Below are 20,513 nucleotides of genomic sequence, written 5' to 3'. Positions count from 1 at the left end.
CCCAAAAGAAAGTCCTGCAGTGTTTCTTTTTATCCTGCAACATCTGATTAGATTAGCAAACAATAACCCATGCTCCAGAGCTCAAATTACAGCTCCATCTGTGCAGCCCTGAGCACCACATACAGCGTCCAAACCAGCCAGGGATGTTTTAACCCTGCTGGCCCCAGCTGAACCCCAAAACATTGCCTTTTTCTAAAGCACTTCTTCACACTATGTGCCAAAGAGCAGCTGCAACTGTTTTTTCATGTTGTAACAACACAGGTAAGATGTGCAGCATTTCACACGTCTTAAAACTGCTTCCCTAAAAGGCTTTGGGTGGAAATCCCCACACAACCACCCTCAGAAACAAACCTGTTTGTTACCCCAGCTGCACATCACACTCCTGATGTCATGGATGTGCACATGGAGTAAGGTAACAACAAGAGGGTTTTGTCAATTAAATCTTACATTCAATGGCAAGGTGCCATGCCAGTCCTGCTTACTGGGAATCACAAATCCAGTGACTGCAGGTCATTGATTTGTGGTCTCTTGAGTTAACTTTGCATGACAGGGAATTAGCACTAATGCAGCACACTTAACTGCTCTACCTACTGACAGACCTTTGCTTCTTGCACACTGAGTATCAAGTTTCCACTGCACTCCGGCTGCTGAACTATTTGCAGCACAATATTTTCATTATAAAATGCAGCCCACACACAAATATGATTTGTGAGGAAAAGTTACCATCTAGCCTGGGTGGCAATCCTAGGAAACTATACAGCAGCATCCCTCCAAGGCAGCTGAAGGAATAAGCTTCCCACTGCTTTTGGGAAATAGTGACCTGCACTGCTGACATGCAGGTGCCTATACAGCAAAATTCCACGTGTTTTCACCCTTACATTGAGATGTGACAGGACCCTCAGCTCACAACTGTGCTTGCAATTGGAGTTTTGAAGTCACCAACAAGAACCTTTGGTCCCTTCCATAAGCATGTCTTCTCTGGACAACAAAATGTAATCAAAGCAGCTCCAAATTACCAGGAGCTAAATCAAATTAACACCCAGCTTGCTAGCTGGTTAAGATGCCAAAGCTGAAGGGGGGAAAAAACCCTCCACACACCTCAAAAGCTACTGTTTACACCCACTGCTTACTGTGAGCTGCTATGGAAAAACTTACTTATTTGCACTGTCATTGTTGAAAGCTTAACCTTCTTCTATTCACTCAATACATGATCGAAAGGGAGCCTGAAGAGATTAGCATCATATGGAATACAGTAACTGAAGTTTCTAAAAATCATGAGTAAGATCTGGAGAGATAAACGGGTATGGAAAAAGAATGAGGTATTGAAATTTCAATTTCAATGCGGCAATTCATCTGCTTGCAAATAAATATTTTTAATTTATGGATTAGAAAAGTGATTTAGCACTAATCAAAAATCAGATATATCAAATCTTCCTGTATGTAAGAGAGGTCCATCCATTGAGAGCTTGCACATGAGAATAGAAAATATCTATCAGCACTGTCTTCTGCCCCTGCACTGCACACCTGCTCTGCAGCTCCAGGCAGGCCAGCAGGTACTTAGCTGTTCCTCCCTGCTCTGTGCCAAGCTCCTAATTCCCTGTTTACAGCTGGCACTCCTATTAAGAGTTTTCCTGAGGCTCTGGAGGGACCATTAGGCCCCACATGCAGAAGAAGAAGTGCACAAGGCCTGGCTAGCAGCTGGCAGAGTCAGGACTTACATCCAGCCCCGTGGCCGGGGCGCTGCTCTGGAGCAGGGGCTTTGTCACCGGCACCTTGCCGCTGCCGGAGCCGCTCCCAGCAGCTGCAGACAGCGCCTTCACCGCCTGGCTCTGGAGAGCTGGGGCTCCTCCAGCCACTGCAATGACTGGCTGGGAGGCAGGGAGCACCCCAGAAGCCTGGAGCTGTACCACAGCAGGCTGGGGCAGCACCACGGATGGACCTGCAACACAAGAACGGCAGCGCTCAGCACGGATGAAATGGTTTTGTACACTGCTATCCCCTCCTGTCCTGCACAGCTGATCCCAAATCCATCCACATTCCACACAACAGGCATGGAAAGAAATTGTGCCAAAGTTTACAGGACTCTTAATCCATTCTGCAAACCAAAACTACAGGTATTAAAGGAATCCAATAAACCAAGCTCTGTCCCAAAAGTTAATATAATTCAACACTTGTTATATACATTACTCAGTATTGCTAATACTTGAAGCTGAACAACCTTTTCAAAGAATTTAGCCAACTTACCTCAATCCTCCTTCTCCTTTTTGTCTATAGCTGCTTTATTGCTGTACACAGTGTCAAACTTAGTACACAGAAGTGACTCATGCCACACAGATAAATTTAAAATAGCAGAGATGGAAGATGAACAAAAAAGAACAATGCAAGTCACACTTTCAAAACTTACACTGAAGCTTCAATTCACACTAAGACCATTACTTTAGAAAAATGTCTTATGCAAGAAAGTTTATACACAAGCTGAATAGAGCTTAAAGAAAAGCTGGCAGAAAAAATGAGGTAATTTTAAAAGAGTTTGAAATGGAATTAAAACCAGTCACTTCCAAGAAATTTCAGGCCAACAACTACATTTAACTCAAGCAGGTGCTTGAGTAATATTTTGTTTTCTGAAAACACATTAATGTCTCTCTAATCCTTTGTAACAGGATGACCTCGCCAGCTTTCAGAAAGAGCACATTCCAGCTGAGCATTCCAACCAAAATGCACCACAATGGATTACAGCATTTATCCAGCCTTCTGGAAGGTGAAAAGTGGAGTAATTTACCTAGTGCCAAGATTTCATCTATGGGGTAAAACTAGACCCCTTTGTTTTGTTTTTTTTTGCAGGCATCATAACTTAGTGTGACCCAGTTTAAGAAACTTAAATGATGAATTTGAGACTATTTCAATTTTTTGGTAATGTATAAAAGAGATGATGCTCTAAGACCATGCTTTTTCTTTTAAGCCTTTATAAAAGGGGCTGTGAAAAATCAAATTTCTCATGCTTCTTTGAGGATAATGGCATATTTCAAATTGGTAGTTCCAACTTGTCATATGCAGGGGATTTAGACTGATGAAAAAAGATCCTTATGGCTTTTGTTGTGGAAGCTGCACAAGAGAATTTTTAAAGATACCATCAGTTAAAGGAAAGCATGGACATACTTTCTCAAAAGTATTTCCTCTATACTGTCTCACAGAAACTACTGTCCTGACTTTTCTTCAGGGAAAAGGAGAGGCTGATCTTCAGAGTACTAGACCTATATCCCCAGCATTCCTTACTCCAGATGGTACTTTATCAGCTGGAACATCAGAAGGAATAAGAATTAGGTCACACTGACTGTGCTGACCTGTGTTTTAAGCAGTCTAGCAATCTTAGGCATGTTATAACAAATGTCAGCACCTCCAGATTTGGCTGAACCCCTGATGGAAGAGAAATCAGTAATGCAGACAAATTTTTCCCAGCTGCAATAATTTCTAGATATGTGCCCTTAAGAATTTGTCTCCTTTTCCTCACATGCCTGTGCAATCAACTGCAAGGGACTGTGGCCATCAGCTGGTGAAAGGAGCAACTGCAGCTGGCAATTCCTGCAAGGCAAGCAGTGTCCCTACAGCCCAGGCTGGAGAGTGAAACAGTGCTTTGGATCCAGAGATGACAGCTCCAGTTACTTCAAAAATGGGTAACAGAGTGACTGTAGGAATGCAGAATTATCATGGGCCAGGAAGTCATTTTCCTGTTGTTAACATCAGGAATTTTTCTAACCTCTGACACAGCTCTCAATTTTCAGCAGATTTCATTCTATTTAATGCTGTTTAGTGAGCTAAAAAGCCATAAACTCATGCTCCCACCATCCTGTGGAAGAGTTTCATGTGGGTAAAAAAAAGCTTGTATCACTTCTCCCAAGTTTTCCAGCTTCAAGCCATCCTACCTGATTCTGCTTTGGTTATGACAGAACAGCACTGTAATCATCTTATGCACCACCTGACATTGCAAGCAGAGCAGAGCAAAGCAGATCCTTCCAAATCAGCAGTTTTATCCACACAGCTGCCAGTGTTGTGCACAAGCTCTGTTTTCCATCCCAAATAATGAAATAATCTAATCCAGTCTTCCATTTTACACCATAGTCATGTGAGTGCTGTTTCTCACAGGACAGTATGAGAGGAGCAAAGACATCTTCTCAGCCTGAAGCCTTTCCAGCAATGTATGTAGAACCCTTTTTGCTCCTATTCCTCCTCTTTCATACATCAAACCTAACTTCATTCCATCAGCCATCCCAAACAGACAATGCTACCACCAAGACCTGGCCCAGTCAAGGCAATTCACCCACCTTTAGGAGGTGCTGGCTGGATGTTAACAACTGGCTGATTCTTTGGCAGTGGCACAAGCGTGGGGAGAGTCTGAATAATGATGGTTTTAGCTGGGATGCCAATGTTAGCCTGAGTTTCAGGCACAGCAGGCAAAAGGGGTTTGGGTTGTAGCAAAGGCCTGGACACTGTCTGACCACACTTCTTCAAGCTCCTCGCAGAATTATTCACTAGAAAAGGAAAAAGAGTCAGAATTGGACCAAGAGGTATAAAATACATAATTAAAGCAATAATGAAGAGGCTTTTAATGTGGGGTTATTTACCCATCTATAATATTTGTTAACAATAAGCATATCTGATCAAAAATCCAAGTCATAAATGATAGGACATCTAGTGTCTGTTAGTTAATAATTTAGATGCAAGATAGCACACATATTTTCTGTAGCATGAAAGTAACTTTGTCTCTCATACCAGATCGAGAAGAGAGTCCCCCAGGAGGCTTCTTCCCATCTCCTTCAGGGGATGCAGGGCTTCTGCAGCTCTTGCTGTAGAGAGAAATGGGAGACATCTGGGAGCTACAGCTGAAGTCCACATCATCCTGCAGACAGAAAGCACAGGAGATCAATGCTTCAGAAACTCAGAGCAGTATCTCTAGCAGTTCAGAGTGCATCTGTCACATCTGTGTTGCTGCTGCAACCAACAGGAGAAAGGTTTTACCCTGCAATTTGATTCTGGCCAATGCCAGGTACCACTAAAAAAAAAAAACCCAGCAAGTACTTCTCCCCATCAGCAGAGCAATGGGAGGCAGAGGCCAACACCTGCTAGACCCAGAAGCCTTTAGAAGGCATTTTGTTTGGCAACAAGGCTAATGAACATAGCTGAGGAAGGAGAGCTGAACATGCTCTTTTTCAAATGGGTCACAGAGAAGAGATAAGAAGACACCACTGAGGGGTTTCTGCAAGGGCTGGGAAAACAAGCTGCTTCCTCTTATGCCATGAATTTGACCAGAGTGAATCACAGGGCTTTTGGTCAGTCAGAGCTGTTGCTGCCTGTGTTCCATGGGGGGTTTTGCATACAGGCACGTTCTGCACTGGAGAGTCCACAGACGGTGGCGAAGGGACCGAGCAGCTGGAAGTGGCTGGTGACAAAGGTTCTGTCTTCACATTGGCATCTGCAAGAGGCAGGTAAAGACATTTCACTGCACAAGCTTTTAGCAATGGGAAAGGTAAAGGACACGCTGTCCTACACCAGATATTTAATTCCCAAAGCAAGGCATAGCAGAAAAGACAGGCAGATTAAAGGTATTGTAGGGCAGCCCTTGCCAGCTGTACCCATCCAGCCTAATTCTCATCATAGAGCAAGGCTCTAGGCCATCAAACAGCTCCACATGAGTTTTAAGAGCTCACCCTTGTGGGGCAAGAGGGGAAGAGCAACACCTGTAAAATACAGAAGGGTTATTACCTGCATAGGCATGGCCTGTAATATTCCAAAGGTCCGAGTCCCAAGACATCAAATCCAAATCAAAATGAAAGTTGTAGAGATCATTTTCCTGAAAAGACAGTTCAGCAAAAGAGAAAAGACAAAAAGAAAGATACATTGACACCATCAGCCATTATGTTCACATTCTTACAGCTCCAGAAAACGAAACAAACAATGTAACTATCAACCATTTCAGGTGCCTTAAGGTATGTAGGGATGAAAGTCCTTAAAGAAGAAATTCTCAAGTGAAACACACAAAACAAAGTTTCTTTTAAACTTCCACCTGTAGGAAAGGGCAGGTCAGTTTAAAAGCCTCACTAATTGTTGTACTCTTATTTGTAATTTGTAAAGCAAAAGTTCTAAGTTCAGTCATTGAAGCATCTCACATCAAACACAAGCCCTAGGAACCCAGTGCCATCCTCTCCTTCATCTGCATTGAAAAATTAATTTCATGCTCTTCCACCGTTATCTCTCAAAACACATTACAAACAAAAGCAGCACCAGGGACAGTTTACCAGCAGGAAAACAGACACAACATTGATTAGCCCAAGACCTAATTAACAGTATGTGTTAGGTCTCCCTATCCCTGAATACACTGATGACATCATCTAAAACCAAAGATACCAGTTTTCTTTTCCTGAAATCAAAACAAACAGGCTAAAATTACTCCACACATATTATTTATCATATGATCTTAAAAACAACAGTTGGGGTTTCTCTCCATTTATTCTGCTTGTGCATCTCTAAGTCTCAGTTTCCTATGCATATGTGATCCTTTATGAGCACTTGCATGAAAAATACAAACATGACCTACCCAGCTTATAACATATACAACAAAGATTCTCCTAAAAACTATACTGCAATTCTACTTTCCCTTATGCTCTCAACTTGCCTTGTGAAGGGAGGCTGAAAAACCTTCAAACTGCTTAGAGATGTTAGAAGTTAGAATGAAAATCAAGCTCACCAGAGGACATTTAAAGGGAGAATGGCCAAAAAACCACAATGTGAGCTGTGTATTAAGAGCCTTAACCCAGGCAAGGAATGCTGACCTGCTGATGGGGAATACCTTTCCCTTGTACCATCAGTCTGTTCCCACATTTTCTCCAGTGACTGTTCCACACCTGTAGGAGTGCTCTTAGAACCTGGGGTTTACATGGGATGATAACCCATGGGATGGTATCCTGGACTTGTGCTGGAGGTGGATTAGGACACAGTGAGCAGGAGAAGAACACAGAGGAGAATCCACAAGGGAAATTCCCCAGGAGAGAAACAGCAATACGGACAAGCAGGCAGTGAAAAAGATGGGGGTTAACACAAGGTTGCAAGCAAAGGTTTTTTGAGAAAATCCTACATTAAAGAAGAAAGCAAGAAGGAATCTGATAGGCAAAGGCATAAATAAGAGGCTGGATGGATGCAGGTGTAACACACCTGTAGGAATCAGTGAGTTAGGGGATTCTCTGAATCCCTCAAGGAGGAATTAAGGTGCAGAGATTGAGTTAAAGCCTTTGGATGGATTAAAAGATATTAAGCCATTTACACATAAGGTAGAAGTAAGTCAGTAAGATTTAGTAGGAGCTGCAGTATTTTTAGTGAGTAAAAAGCCTCAGATACCACGGTAGCAGAGAGTGTTCTACTGAAGGTTGTAAACACATTGGTATCTTCAGTAGAGGCTCCAGGCCTGTAGTTGTAGACAGGACTTAGACACTATAGAGTTACAATAAGAATATTGCTTACATTTCTTAAATGGAACAAGATAGATTGTATGCATAGCTCTATAAGTAACCTGGTGAGCTAAGAAACTAGAATTCTAATAGGTTAATGAGCAGTGGCCCGAGCTTACATCTTAGCTTGTGGGGAAAAGCCTATATAAGTGTTAGTATGGGGAGAGTGGGTGCTTTTGCCTTTTATTAGCCCCCTGCTTTGCTGCTCTTGCTATTACACCCCCTCTTCCCTCAGACAGCCCCAAGGCAGCACTGTCCTGGGGGGTTCACCTTCCCTGGGGCAGTGACCACACTGCAGGACACCCGGCACCCTCACACTGCTCTGCTCCTCCTGCGGGACACCCTCACCCTGCTCCTCCTCCTGCGGGGCACCCTCACCCTGCCCTGCCCAGCTCTTCCTACAGGGCACTCGGCACTCTCACCCTCACCCTGCTCCTCCTGCAGGGCACCTGGCACCCTCACCCTGCGCTCCCTCCTCTCCCGGCCCCCGCCATCCCCGCTACTCACGTCGGGCTCGTCCTTGGGGGCCGCGGCGCCCAGCAGCTCGCTCAGCTCCTCGCCCAGCACCGCCTCTGTGGATAGACAAGGGGATCAGCGCCGGTCCGGCCCCGCCGGGGAGCTCCGCGCCGGCCCGGCCCCACCCCGGCCCCCCGAAGCCGCGCTCACCCCAGTCCAGGCCGCCCCCCGGGGCGGGCAGCAGCCCCGCCGGCTCCCACTCGGGCTCCACCGCCGCCATGGCTTCCCGTTCCTCCCGATACACACACGTCTACTTCCGGCGCGGCCGGGCCCGCCCCCTACGGTGGCCGCCGGCGGACACGCGGCGCAGCAGCGCGGTTCGCACGGCCGCGCTCCGAGCTCCGCGGGGAATCACCGCTTCCATTCGGCTGGAAAAGCCTCCAGGATCAGCGAGTCCTACCCTGAGGCCTGTGCCCAGTCCTTAAACACTCCAGGGCAGTGACTGCACCACCTCCCAGGGCAGCCCATCCCGTCCCAGTGTCCAGTCCTTAAACACTCAAGGGCAGTGACAGCACCATCGCCCATCCCATCCCAGTGTCCAGTCACCCTTTCTGTGCAGAAATTCCTCTGAATGTTCAACCTAAACCTCCCCTGGCACAGCCTAAGGCTGTGTCCTCTTGTCCTATCACAAATAGCCTGGGAGAATCAAATAGCCAAACCCCACCTGGCTCCAATCTCCTTCCTAGCAGTGACAAGGTCACCCCTGAGCCTCCTTTTCTCCAGGCTGACAACCCCAGCTCCCTCAGCCTCCCCTCATCAGAATTGTGCTCCAAACCCTTCACCAGCCTCGCTGCCTTCTCTGGACATGCTCCAGCATCTCAACATCCTTCCTGAAGTGAGAAAGGACCGGACACAGCACTCGAGGTGTGGCCTCACCGATGCCAAGTCCAGGGGAAGAATCACTTCCCTAGCTCTGTTGGCCACGTTATTTAATGAAGATTTCCTCCCCCTGCCCCAGGCACACAGGAGGCATTAGTTCTTGAGACAAAGGTGTTTATTCACACCCTGCTGACACAAGCTCATAGTTGGAAGCGTGAGTGGAGCAGCCACCAGGGAATGTCCAAATTCCCAGTGGGACAATGTCCAAGGGCTGGGTGGCAGGCATGTGGTTCTTGGCCCCTGGTGGGTCTCCAGCTGCTCCCCTTCCCAGGGGAATGTGGTGGCAGTGTCCAGGGGCTGTGCCAGTCCCTACAGCCACGGGCATGGAGCCCCGCTGTGCTCCAGCAGCAGCTCCTGCCATGGGGACATGGTGGGTCTCAGTCTCGGGCAGGCTGGAGGCACAGGAGAGATGGAGCTGGTGTCACCCACTTCAGTGCCAGCCAGGAGGCGATGGCCACCAGGTGAATTTGGAACAGGGTGCTGTGAGGGTCTCACCTCACAGGTTGCCATCGTATGCTGTGTTGGTGAAGGTGCCCGGCGCTCCCAGGTCACTGCAAGGCAAACACAGGGAGTCTGTCACCTTGGGAGTGTGTGAAGGGCAGGGGTCGGCACAGCCCTGTCAGCCACACAGATGGTCCCATATAAAAACAGGCAGATCTGGGTGTCAGGAGAGTGAGCACAGAGTTGTAACAGTCAGGGCACAGCCACCCTCCTGCAGAGCACAACTCTCACCTGGTGGGTTTCAGGAGCTTCCTCTTCTCCTCTGATCATGGTGTTGAAATGCCCGTGGAGATAAAGCACATAGAAAATAAATGACAGATCTGTTTAGTGAAGGCCATGATGCTGCAGCAGCATCATTTAAAATTGAGTGGAGTTTAAGAAGCATGGGGTGGGGCTGCCTTAACAAGCACTTGCTGCCTTCTTCAGAGTGGTGACGTTTATCTGGCTCTGCCCTCCCAACCTGGCTGCTGACACCCTCAGCTGGACAAACTGCCAAGGACCCAAGCAGCTCAGCAGATGAAACGTGAATGGAGGCAGTCACACTGTTAAACTCTTCTGATCACCCCAGCCTCCCCTGAGACTGTCACCACCTTGCCTGAGAGCCCCTGGCCAAAGCTAGGGTGGGCTGCAGGAAGCATTTCTGTACCTCTGTCACTGAGCCTCTTGACAAGGAGGGCAATGAGCCCCCCAGAGAGCACAACACCAGCTACTGCCAGGGCTGAGCCGCTGCTGTAAGCCAGGACTTGCTTTAGGAAGGCACCATCCTCTGAAACAAAGCCCCAGAGCCACACATTAGAAAGCTGGCAGGACTGTGGGAGTCCCCTCCAGCACACTCAGGATGTGCTTGGAGCAGAGCTGGAGCTGGGGGTCCTGCTGTACCTGCACACACAGGGGCATCCCTGCTCCAGTTGCCCGTGGGCTGGCAGCGGAGCAGCTCTGCTCCCACCCGGACAAAGCCCTGCTCGCAGGAAAAGCTGCACGTGGAGTTGTAGGTGAAGTTCCCGTGCAGGTGGGAGCAGCTCAGCTGGCCTCTGCTGGGGGGGGACAGCTCTGGGCAGCTGATGGCTGGAGATAAAGCACAGCAGGAGCATCAATGGGGGCACTGACATAGCCCAGGGTGCTGGGAGAGCACTCTGCTACTACAGAGCCCTCCCAGGCACGTGTGAGATCACAGGAGTTACCTTTGCAGTGTGGGGTGTCCCCAGTCCATGTCCCCGTGGCTGTGCACTCACGGCTCTCTGGCCCCATCAGCACAAACCCCTTCTGGCAGGAGAAGGCACACGTGGAGCCAAAGGTGAAGTCCCCATGGAGGTGGGAGCAGGCAGCCTGGCCCATCTTGGGGGTGGTCAGTGCTGAGCATTTGATGGCTGCAAGGGTGAAGAGGCACAGCTCAGAAAGAAGCCTGGGAGATGATACTGTTGGGACCAAAGGGGCTGGGACACATCATGGTGTCACCCCAAGGCCAAGGACACCCTGAGCAGTGGCAGCAGCAATACCTTCACAGTGAGGAGCATCCCCTGTCCATGTTCCCGTGGCTCTGCACTTGAGACTGTCTGGCCCCATCAGCACAAATCCCTTCTGGCAGGAGAAGGCACACGTGGAGCCAAAGGTGAAGTCCCCATGGAGGTGGGAGCAGTTCAGCTCTCCCTGGGCTGGAGCTCTGAGCACTGGGCAGGTGATGGCTGCAGGGACAGAGAAACATTTTCCAGCTGAAATGTGGGTATTACAAGGCTAGACTGTTGAAACAAGAGGATCAAGAGGGTCCTCTAGAGAACATCCCATGCTCAGCACACAGCCTGTGACACCCTGAGCAGCAGCAATACCTTCACAGTGAGGGGTGTCCCCTGTCCATGTCCCCGTGGCTGTGCACTCATGGCTCTGCAGCCCCATCAGCACAAACCCCTTCTGGCAGGAGAAGGCACACGTGGAGCCAAAGGTGAAGTTGCCATGGAGGTGGGAGCAGTGCATCTCTCCCTGGGCTGGAGCTCTGAGCACTGGGCAGGTGATGGCTGCAGGACAAAGAACATTTCAGGCAGGAGCCTGGGGACTATGAGGCTGAACTCTGGTAATGAGAGGACAAAAAGAGAACACCCCAGGGTCTGCCCAAAGCCTGTGACACTTGGAGCAGCAGCTCTACCTGCACATCTTGTTGCATTCCCTGTCCATGTCCCCGTGGCTGTGCACTCACGGCTCTCTGGCCCCACCAGCACAAACCCTGTCTGGCAGGAGAAGGCACATGTGGAGCCAAAGGTGAAGTCTCCGTGGAGGTGGGAGCAGTTCAGCTCTCCCTGGGCTGGTGCTCTGAGCACTGGGCAGGCAACAGCTGCAGGGGTGGAGAAACACTTTGAGCAGGAGTCTGAGGACTGCCAGTCTAAACTGTTCAGACTGAGAGGCTTCAGGGGAACCCTGGTGTCACCCCACAGGCAGTGACACCCTGAGTTCTAGCAGCAGCAATACCTTCACAGTGAGGGGTGTCCCCAGTCCAGCTCCCCGTGGCTGTGCACTCACAGCTCTCCTGCCCCACCAGCACAAATCCCTTCTGGCAGGAGAAGGCACATGTGGAGCCAAAGGTGAAGTTGCCATGGAGGTGGGAGCAGTTCAGCTCTCCTTTGTCTGGAGCACTGAGCACCGGGCAGGCTTTGGCTGCAGGAAGAGAGAAACACTTCAAGGAGGAGCCTAGGAGCTACATGGCTAAACTGCTTGGTCTGAGAGACTGGGAAACCCCAGAGGCTTCAGGGGAAACCCTAGAGTCACCCCACAGACAGTGACACCCTGAGTTCTAGCAGCAGCAATACCTTCACAGCGAGGGGTGTCCCCTGTCCATGTCCCCATGGCTGTGCACTCACAGCTCTCCTGCCCCATCAGCACAAATCCCTTCTGGCAGGAGAAGGCACACGTGGAGCCAAAGGTGAAGTTGCCATGGAGGTGGGAGCAGTTCATCTCTCCTTTTTCTGGAGCACTGAGCACTGGACAGGCAATGGCTGCAGGGATAGAGAAACCCTTTGAGCAGGAGTTGGGCTAACAAGGTTGAACTGTTGGAATGAAAGGAGTAAGGCACTGGAGAACATTCCAGGGTGAGCCAGAGGTCTGTGACACCCTGAGCAGCAGCAATACCTTCACAGTGAGGGGTGTCCCCTGTCCAGCTCCCCGTGGCTGTGCACTCATGGCTCTGCAGCCCCACCAGTGCAAACCCCTTCCGGCAGGAGAAGGCACACGTGGAGCCAAAGGTGAAGTTGCCATGGAGGTGGGAGCAGTGCATCTCTCCCTGGGCTGGAGCACTGAGCACTGGGCAGGCTATGGCTGCAGAGAGAAGAGGTACACATCAAGCAGCAGCTTGGGAACTGGGAGACTAAAATTGAGGGACCAAGGGGCTGGGGAACACCACAGTGTCACCCCAAGGCTATGACAGCCAGCACTCCAGCAGCAGCAATACCTTCACAGCGAGGGGTGTCCCCTGTCCATGTCCCCGTGGCTGTGCACTCACGGCTCTCTGGCCCCACCAGTGCAAACCCCTTCTGGCAGGAGAAGGCACATGTGGAGCCAAAGGTGAAGTCCCCATGGAGGTGGGAGCAGTTCAGCTCTCCCTGGGCTGGAGCTCTGAGAACTGGGCAGGTGATGGCTGCAATGGGAGAGCAGATCTCAGAGATGGGATAGATGAGGTTAAATCTAATGATTCAAGCTGAATCCAAATCAAATCTTACCCAGACTCACCTCTTCAAAACCGTAGTTGGCACAATGGTTTTTCTGCCCTACAAGTGATTTCCTCAGGGGGACACAGTTGCTGCTCTGCCCTGTTTATCCCTTTCACTACCCTGGGCCCAAGCCCCTGGGAGGGAGGAGCAGAGCTGCTGCAGTCCCCTTTGTCTCCCTCCCTTTCCTGGAGCAGAAACCAGCCTGTGTCCCTGTCACAGTGGCAGGAGGATGGCTCTGGGACTGTAAAGCACTGCAGTGGTTAGCCTGTGTGTACCAGCCTGTGCCCAGGGTATGTTTTGCTGCATGCCAGGGCAATACCCAATGTTTTCTGGGGTGAGTGGCTCTGCTGCCTGTGGGACCACCAAGGGTCAGTGCCAGCAGGGCATTAACACCACCCAGCCCAGCTGAGACAGACTGCATTTGCTGCATCTTCTGCTTCCAGACTGACACCATGCACTTTCATGGGCAGACTTTTCCTTTCATTTTACAGGCAGTTCTGGTTTCCCAGAGTCCCTAGAGGTGCCTGTTGGTGAACATGCTGTGCAGGTGGCAGCAGCTGGCCCAGCCCCTTTGGGGCCAGCCAGCAGTGGGCACACAGGGGCTGCAGGCAGGCATGGGGCAGAGTTTGGGGCAGGGCAGGCAGCCTTGCCTTGTCCCTCACAGTCCTTGCAGCACCCCCAGCCTTGCCTGCAGCCTTGCTCTGCTCATTTCTGGAGTGAGCCCAGCTGGCAATGCTTGCTAACACCATTTTGTTATCAGCACAGGCGACCAGCTGACTCCTCTGATTGTTTGCAATAAAACAAAAATCAATCATATTACAGCCAGCAGGAAAAAAACAACAAGCTGGGAAAGCAAGTCCCTGGGAACCCAAAAAGCCTGGAGCACACAGGCTCAGCCGAGCTTGCCTGTGGGGATTTTCACAAAATTGGGAGCCAGCTCCTGCCTTTGCCCCTGCTGGGGACACTGGTTACAGAACAGTCACATCTCATCTCCATGCCTGTTCCCCTTAACTGCAGACAGTTTTGCTGGTCTCAGCTACCAAGGTCCTGGGTGGATCACAGACCCACCTTGCACACAGGCAGCAGCAGCAGCACTAACTTCAAGGCAGGCTTTTTTTAAAAAGAATGTATATACACCAAGATGCTGCCCACTCCCATTCCTTCCCAGTACAGTATTCCATGTGTGCTCCAGTCCTCCACTCCCCCCATCCTTGTGCCAGGCTGAAGGTGTACCACACAGCAGCACAGGAAACTTGGAGCAAGGCTCTTGCAGCCCCAAAAAAGCCCAGCAGTTCTGTGGGATGCCTGGTGCCTGGCTGCAAACCCTCAACCCACTGACAGGAAGACTTTCTCTGCCCCTGCAGCACAACATACAACAGCTTTCTCTCCTTTGTGGTTTCCTGCCACACTCTATCCCTCCCAGCTTATTTGTAAGCTCATTTCATGAGTCCTTATCCCTGTTCAAGGTGGCCCATCCTGCCAGGATACACCCTTCCCCCGGCTGTGGGACAGCAGCCCTTCTTTTCTCTTTCCCAAGATGCCAAATGCCTTCCCAAGACAGATCAGGGTGGGCTAGGGGAAAGAGACAGTGCCACAGGGTTGACAGAGGAGCCAGGACACCACCCTGACCCTGCACTTGGTGCACACAGGTGCAGATATCTGAGTGGCATTCAGGGCACTGGGACAGCCAGGCAGAACAGGAACTCAGAGCTCACAGTGCAACCTCCTCAGGGAATCCCATCCCATGTGCAGCAACCAGGACATGCTCCCACAGTAGGTAAGGGCACAGCAAGGCTTGCCTGAACAGCACTGGGCACACAGGGCTGCACCCCTGAGACCCCCAGCCCCTGGCAGGCCCTACCTGTGCAGGTGGGGATGCTTGCTGACCACTGCTGGGAAGGCAGGCACCGCAGCACGCCCACCCCTTGCCGCTCAAAGCCCTCGTGGCAGCTGAACTCGCAGGTGGAGTTGTAGCTGAAGTCTCCATAGGGATGGCTGCAGTTCATGGGCACTCCCTCGGGCTCCAGCCTGGCACACTGCACCACTGGGAGAGAGACAGTGCCACAGCCCGTCAGGAGCACCAGCACCCAGCTTTGCCAGGGTGTGGGCCCTGCAGCAGGCGGGCAGGGAGGGCTGGGGGTGCTGTCTCACCATCTGCACACTCGGGGCCGTGGAAGCCGGGCTGGCACTGGCAGCGGTAGCTGCCGATGGTCTCCACGCACTCGCCACGCTGGCTGCACGGGAAGGGCTGGCAGGAGGCTGCACACACACAGGGCATGGCCATCAGGAGCTGCTGGCCACCCTGCCAGCTCCCTAGCCCTATGGGGCACGGCCATCAGGAGCTGCTGGCCACCCTGCCAGCTCCCCAGCTCCCCAGCCCTGCAGGGCACGGCCATCAGGAGCTGCTGGCCACCCTGCCAGCTCCCCAGCCCTATGGGGCACGGCCATCAGGAGCTGCTGGCCACCCTGCCAGCTCCCCAGGCCTGCAGGGCACAGCCATCAGGAGCTGCTGGCCACCCTGCCAGCTCCCCAGCCCTACAGGGCACGGCCATCAGGAGCTGCTGGCCACCCTGCCAGCTCCCCAGCCCTATGGGGCACGGCCATCAGGAGCTGCTGGCCACCCTGCCAGCTCCCCAGCCCTACAGGACACAGCCATCAGGAGCTGCTGGCCACCCTGCCAGCTCCTCAGCCCTACAGGGCACGGCCATCAGGAGCTGCTGGCCACCCTGCCAGCTCCCCAGGCCTGCAGGGCACGGCCATCAGGAGCTGCTGGCCACCCTGCCAGCTCCTCAGCCCTGCAGGGCACGGCCATCAGGAGCTGCTGGCCACCCTGCCAGCTCCCCAGCCCTATGGGGCACGGCCATCAGGAGCTGCTGGCCACCCTGCCAGCTCCCCAGCCCTACAGGGCACGGCCATCAGGAGCTGCTGGCCACCCTGCCAGCTCCTCAGCCCTATGGGGCACGGCCATCAGGAGCTGCTGGCCATCCTGCCAGCTCCCCAGCCCTGCAGGGCACGGCCATCAGGAGCTGCTGGCCACCCTGCCAGCTCCCCAGCCCTACAGGGCACGGCCATCAGGAGCTGCTGGCCACCCTGCCAGCTCCCTAGCCCTATGGGGCACGGCCATCAGGAGCTGCTGGCCACCCTGCCAGCTCCCCAGCCCTGCAGGGCACGGCCATCAGGAGCTGCTGGCCACCCTGCCAGCTCCCTAGCCCTATGGGGCACGGCCATCAGGAGCTGCTGGCCACCCTGCCAGCTCCCTAGCCCTATGGGGCATGGCCATCAGGAGCTGCTGGCCACCCTGCCAGCTCCCCAGCCCTACAGGGCATGGCCATCAGGAGCTGCTGGCCACCCTGCCAGCTCCCCAGCCCTACAGGGCACAGCCATCAGGAGCTGCTGGCCACCCTGCCAGCTCCCCAGCCCTACAGGACACAGCCATCAGGAGCTGCTGGCCACCCTGCCAGCTCCCCAGGCCTGCAGGGCACGGCCATCAGGAGCTGCTGGCCACCCTGGCAGCTCCCCAGCCCTGTCGGCCCCGCTCACCCCGGTAGCAGAGCGCCTTTTTCCTGCGGCTGCAGGGCTCGTCGTTCCACTTGCCGGCCTGCTGCGGCCGCTGGATGTAGATCTCCACGCAGTCCTGGTTGGAGCGGCGGTTGTTGGGCTCGCCCTGGGCCCAGTTCTCGGCCTCCTTGGTCAGCGCCTTCCGCGTGCCCACCCAGGTCCAGACGCCGCCCAGCTTGCGGATGCCGATCCAGTAGTAGTGCCGGTGGTAGGGCAGGCTCCTGTTGAGGTACTGGATCTCCTGCTGGTTCTGGATGGCCACCAGGTCGGTGAAGAAGGTCTGGCAGTAGTTCCTGGCCTGCTCCCACGTGTAGTCCCCTTGGTCGCTGTAGTGGTACGTCCAGGCTCCCACCTGCACCCACAGCACCAGGCCTGTGGAAGGGGATGGGGGCTGGGCTTGATGCACAAGGGATGGGATCCCTCGGGACATGAGGGTGGGCTGAGCCTGGTGTCATGGCCAAGAGATGCCAGAGACGGGCTGGGTGAGGGGGTTGGATGTGTGGATGAGAATGGGACCCTGTGGGTGGATCAGGCATGCAGAAGGAGCTGAGGACAGGGGATGGCACAGGCATGAGGAAGGTGGAGGTGACAGGGTGAGTGAAGGCTGAGATGGGGCAGGCAGAGCACAGGAGGCAGAAGAGCCCCAGGCAGCGATGCCAACCCCTCCTCCAGCATGAGGATTGAAAACTCAGCCCCATGGCCCTGTTCCCCTGCCCACAAACGCTTCCCAAAGGGGAAAGCCCCACTTCAAGATGGTTCTGTATACACAGTTCCTTCCTTGAGTGCAGATGTGTACACTTCAGTTTTCTTGCTTTACCCTGCTACACGAGAGCCAGATTGGAGCAAGGCAGAGCAGCCAGTATGCCCTCACCCCAAAAACACTTGGACCCCAACCTGCTCATCTGAGACAGAGATGCTCTAGAGCCTTGAAAAACTCAGTGTTGCAAAACAAGGTCTTTCAAAAACAAGCTCACATCACGGTCATGCCCACCAGGCAGGGCAAAGCCATGAAGTAACTGGAACCCACACCCAGAAGTGAAGGGCACTTTGCTGAAACCCTGCTCTTATTTACAGCATTTCACACCACAACTTTATGCAATCAAAGGGTTTTAGCCACAGAAAGAAGCTTCCTCCATTCTGCCCTGAAGCAGCTATCTCCACAAGTGCAGAAAGCGATGTGGGGATATCATATCTCCATCTGTGCAGAAAGTGGGATGGGGATCAAAGTCAAACAAGCAGCCTGGCTTACACTGTATCTCAGGAGAGCTTTATCACACAGCAGTTGTGCAAGGATCTGGGCACTGCAGATTAGATGTGAATACACGCCTTCTAAAGTCTAATTAGGGCTGTACTTTGGTCCATTGCTATATATTTTTGTAAGTAATTTCCCATAATTTGTCTGGTTTTTCTTGTTAAAGAGCAAACTATTCTCTTTATTCAACCAAACCAAAGCTGAGGAAAATGTGGCTCCCTGTTTACCTTTTGGGAATCTGGGACTGCAGCACAGGAACTAAGGGCACCTTCTGGGCTCCTGCCCCATCCCCAGCTCCCACCACCTTCCTCCTGGCCCCTGCTGCTCCCCAGCATGGCTCAGGCCTGCTACCTTCACACAGCCCATCCCCAAACTGACAAGGGCCAAAGTTTGACATCTGCTCTGTGCCCATCCTCCACGTGCTCTCCTACCTCCTCCCTGCAGCTCCACCAGTCACACCCTCTCTATGGCACAGCTCATCTCCCTGCCTCATGCTACCTCTCCCTGCCCCACCTAGGGGGGTGCTGAGCCCCCAAATGGGTGCTGAGCCCCCACATGGGTGCTGTTTTCCTGTGTTTTGACCCCATGGCTCCAATGGCAGACCTGATACCTCTTCTCAGCATCTCTGCCTTTGCCTTTTTGTTTTCTCTCAGAGCCAAATCTCAGCCTCCTCCTGACACTTCTGCACTTGCATCATTTCTGCTCCTTAGCTCAGTCACTAAGGTTCTTAGGAAAACATTTCAGCTCACAGAGGATTTCCAGGGGCAGAGCAGGCACCAGTAGGACTTGCTCTGTGCAATGCCAGCATGTGAAGGAAATATCCTACAGGCAGCAAAACCAAATTATTGTCTATACTCCTGATGCCAATTAGCAGCTCCAATTCTGTGTGGTGCTGCCCCAGCTGTGCTACAGGGTGTAACCCTTGTACCGTGGGCCCTGTGGCCCCATCCATGCCCAACTCCCCAGCACAAACATGGGTGTAGGAGTGGGTAGAGCTGCCCTGCCCTTCCCTGGTTCACAGCACAGGGCAGCAGCTGCCACGCTGCAGCTGGGGAACCAAACATCCTGCCATGGCTTGGTTCCCCTGGGGGAGCATAGGCAGGGGCAGCCCCCTCCCTTGCACAGGGATCCAGCCCTGAGGGGGTGTGACTGATGAGCCCCCAAAATAAAAACGCTCCATTTCTCCAGTTTTGCAGCTTCTTGGCAGCAGGGGCCCGCTGTGCTCACCGAGGGGGTGGTGGGTGCTTACCCCATGTGATGGCAGCAATGCCCAGGTAGGTGCCAGCAGAGCCCAGAGTCCGTGTCCTCCCGGCAGATCTCAGTCCCACAGCAGCGCCCTGACAGGGAGGGAGACGTGAGTGTGCACATCCCAAAGGGCTCACACTGCACCCACAGCGCTGCCAGGCAGTCCTGGCTCTCACAGGGGCAGTGCACACACGGTGCTCCCAGCCAGGTACAGCTCTGCTGCAGGAAGGGCCCCTTCAGCTCCCCACCTCGGGCACTTCACTCCTGGGGAGCCCTGTGCCCCCCTCCTGCCCAGCCTGGGCTGGCATCCCTCTGCAGCAGCAGTGCCCCGTGTGCCTGCAGTGTCCCGCCAGCCTGGGGCAGCTGCAGCACACAGCCCCCAGCTGTGGTTCCTGCAGTGCCTGCCCACAGCCCTGCCCTCCCCTAACCCCCTGCCCAGGCAGACCCCTGTCAGCCCCAAGGAAAGCAGCAGGACTCACCATGCTGGTCATGCTGTCCCCCGGTGGGCAGCGCGGCTCACGCTTCCCCCGAGCGTGCAGCGCATCGCTCCCTGCCCCTGGCCTCTTCCCCTCCCATCCCAGCCTGCCAGCCCACATCCTGCCCACACCCCTGCCTCCCCCGCCAAGAAACCCTGCTCTGAGCCCGGGGCTGCAGGGGTGCAGTGGGGGCAGCACTGGCCACGGTCCCCATGGACTCCCATGGCACCAGAGTTGGCTGCATCCCCACTGCCACGGGGACATGACAGCCACAGGAGATGACCCAAAGTAAGCCAGGCTTGCCCAAGCACCCCAGAAGGAGGAGAAGGGCCCCCTGAAAACTGTTCATCCCCAGTCCATGGTGCCCAGAGCACTCAAACCTCTCTGACCCACCATATCCATGTGGCAGTGCCTACACTGGTGGCCTCAGAGGGGGCTGAGGTGTGATGAGGTCCCTCGTGGCTCACAACCTCCCAGCTCCCGTGCCAGATGCTCTCCTGGCATGCAGATGTTCTACTCTGGCTGTGCATCTTCATGTACCAGTTATAAACAGTTACTTACACAATGTATTTTCCTGTCTTTACCTTTCTGTCTTTATGACAAAGGTCCAGGAATATACCAGAGGAACTTCCCCCTGACTTACTAACATCCTTTACTTCCACAAGTGTTTCAGGAACACATCTAATTGTGTCCACCGCCCCTTAGATCATTATAATCATTACAATCATTATAAATCTTTTCTTACCCTGTCCTGCTCGTAAGTAGAATTGCCTTGGCCAGGTTTTCTGCAGAAATGACTCTGCTGACCTCCAGCTAAAGCCAAACAAGAGCCATGCAGGTCACATGCATTTTCCAGTTCCAAAGAAATTGATGTTGCTCCACCAGGACTCATTCTAGA

The 20,513-nt window shown here is 53.0% G+C and overlaps 2 protein-coding genes across 8 annotated transcripts in view; both read right to left on the bottom strand.

Annotated features, from left to right (window-relative positions):
- The window catches only part of ATF6 (activating transcription factor 6), a 69,548-nt gene extending 61,277 nt beyond the window's left edge, over positions 1-8,271 (bottom strand). Inside the window, exons 1-7 of one of the 2 annotated variants that reach the window (XM_056497418.1) lie at positions 8,163-8,271; positions 8,004-8,068; positions 5,758-5,845; positions 5,373-5,467; positions 4,768-4,894; positions 4,320-4,526; positions 1,719-1,939 (exon numbers count right to left, since the gene is read on the bottom strand). In XM_056497418.1, coding sequence (XP_056353393.1) covers positions 1,719-1,939; positions 4,320-4,526; positions 4,768-4,894; positions 5,373-5,467; positions 5,758-5,845; positions 8,004-8,068; positions 8,163-8,232 — 873 coding nt within the window. In that variant the 5' untranslated portion in view covers positions 8,233-8,271. The remainder of the gene's footprint in view (positions 1-1,718; positions 1,940-4,319; positions 4,527-4,767; positions 4,895-5,372; positions 5,468-5,757; positions 5,846-8,003; positions 8,069-8,162) is intronic. The other variant, XM_056497419.1, reaches the window with a different exon arrangement.
- A 717-nt stretch (positions 8,272-8,988) lies between these two features.
- SELP (selectin P) lies at positions 8,989-20,513 on the bottom strand. 6 transcript variants are annotated; one of them, XM_056498023.1, is made up of 18 exons: positions 20,361-20,513; positions 19,144-19,231; positions 16,625-17,014; positions 15,236-15,343; positions 14,946-15,128; positions 12,826-13,011; positions 12,507-12,692; positions 12,188-12,373; positions 11,850-12,035; positions 11,530-11,715; positions 11,216-11,401; positions 10,889-11,074; positions 10,574-10,759; positions 10,272-10,457; positions 10,039-10,158; positions 9,624-9,654; positions 9,387-9,442; positions 8,989-9,283 (listed from the first exon to the last, which is right to left on the bottom strand). In XM_056498023.1, exons 1-17 carry the CDS (start codon positions 20,505-20,507, stop codon positions 9,388-9,390), a joined length of 2,796 nt encoding a protein of 931 aa, XP_056353998.1. In that variant the 5' UTR covers positions 20,508-20,513; the 3' UTR covers positions 8,989-9,283; position 9,387. The 6 variants fall into 6 exon arrangements, with proteins under 6 accessions (XP_056353998.1, XP_056353999.1, XP_056354000.1 ...); XM_056498024.1 differs by lacking the exon at positions 20,361-20,513 and adding an exon at positions 19,619-19,712; XM_056498025.1 differs by lacking the exon at positions 11,850-12,035 and having other exon boundaries at positions 8,989-9,442.

This window comes from Oenanthe melanoleuca, chromosome 8 (genome assembly GCF_029582105.1).
Source record: "Oenanthe melanoleuca isolate GR-GAL-2019-014 chromosome 8, OMel1.0, whole genome shotgun sequence".
Classification (NCBI taxonomy): Eukaryota; Metazoa; Chordata; class Aves; order Passeriformes; family Muscicapidae; genus Oenanthe; species Oenanthe melanoleuca.
This window is presented reverse-complemented; position numbering and strand designations above follow the sequence as displayed.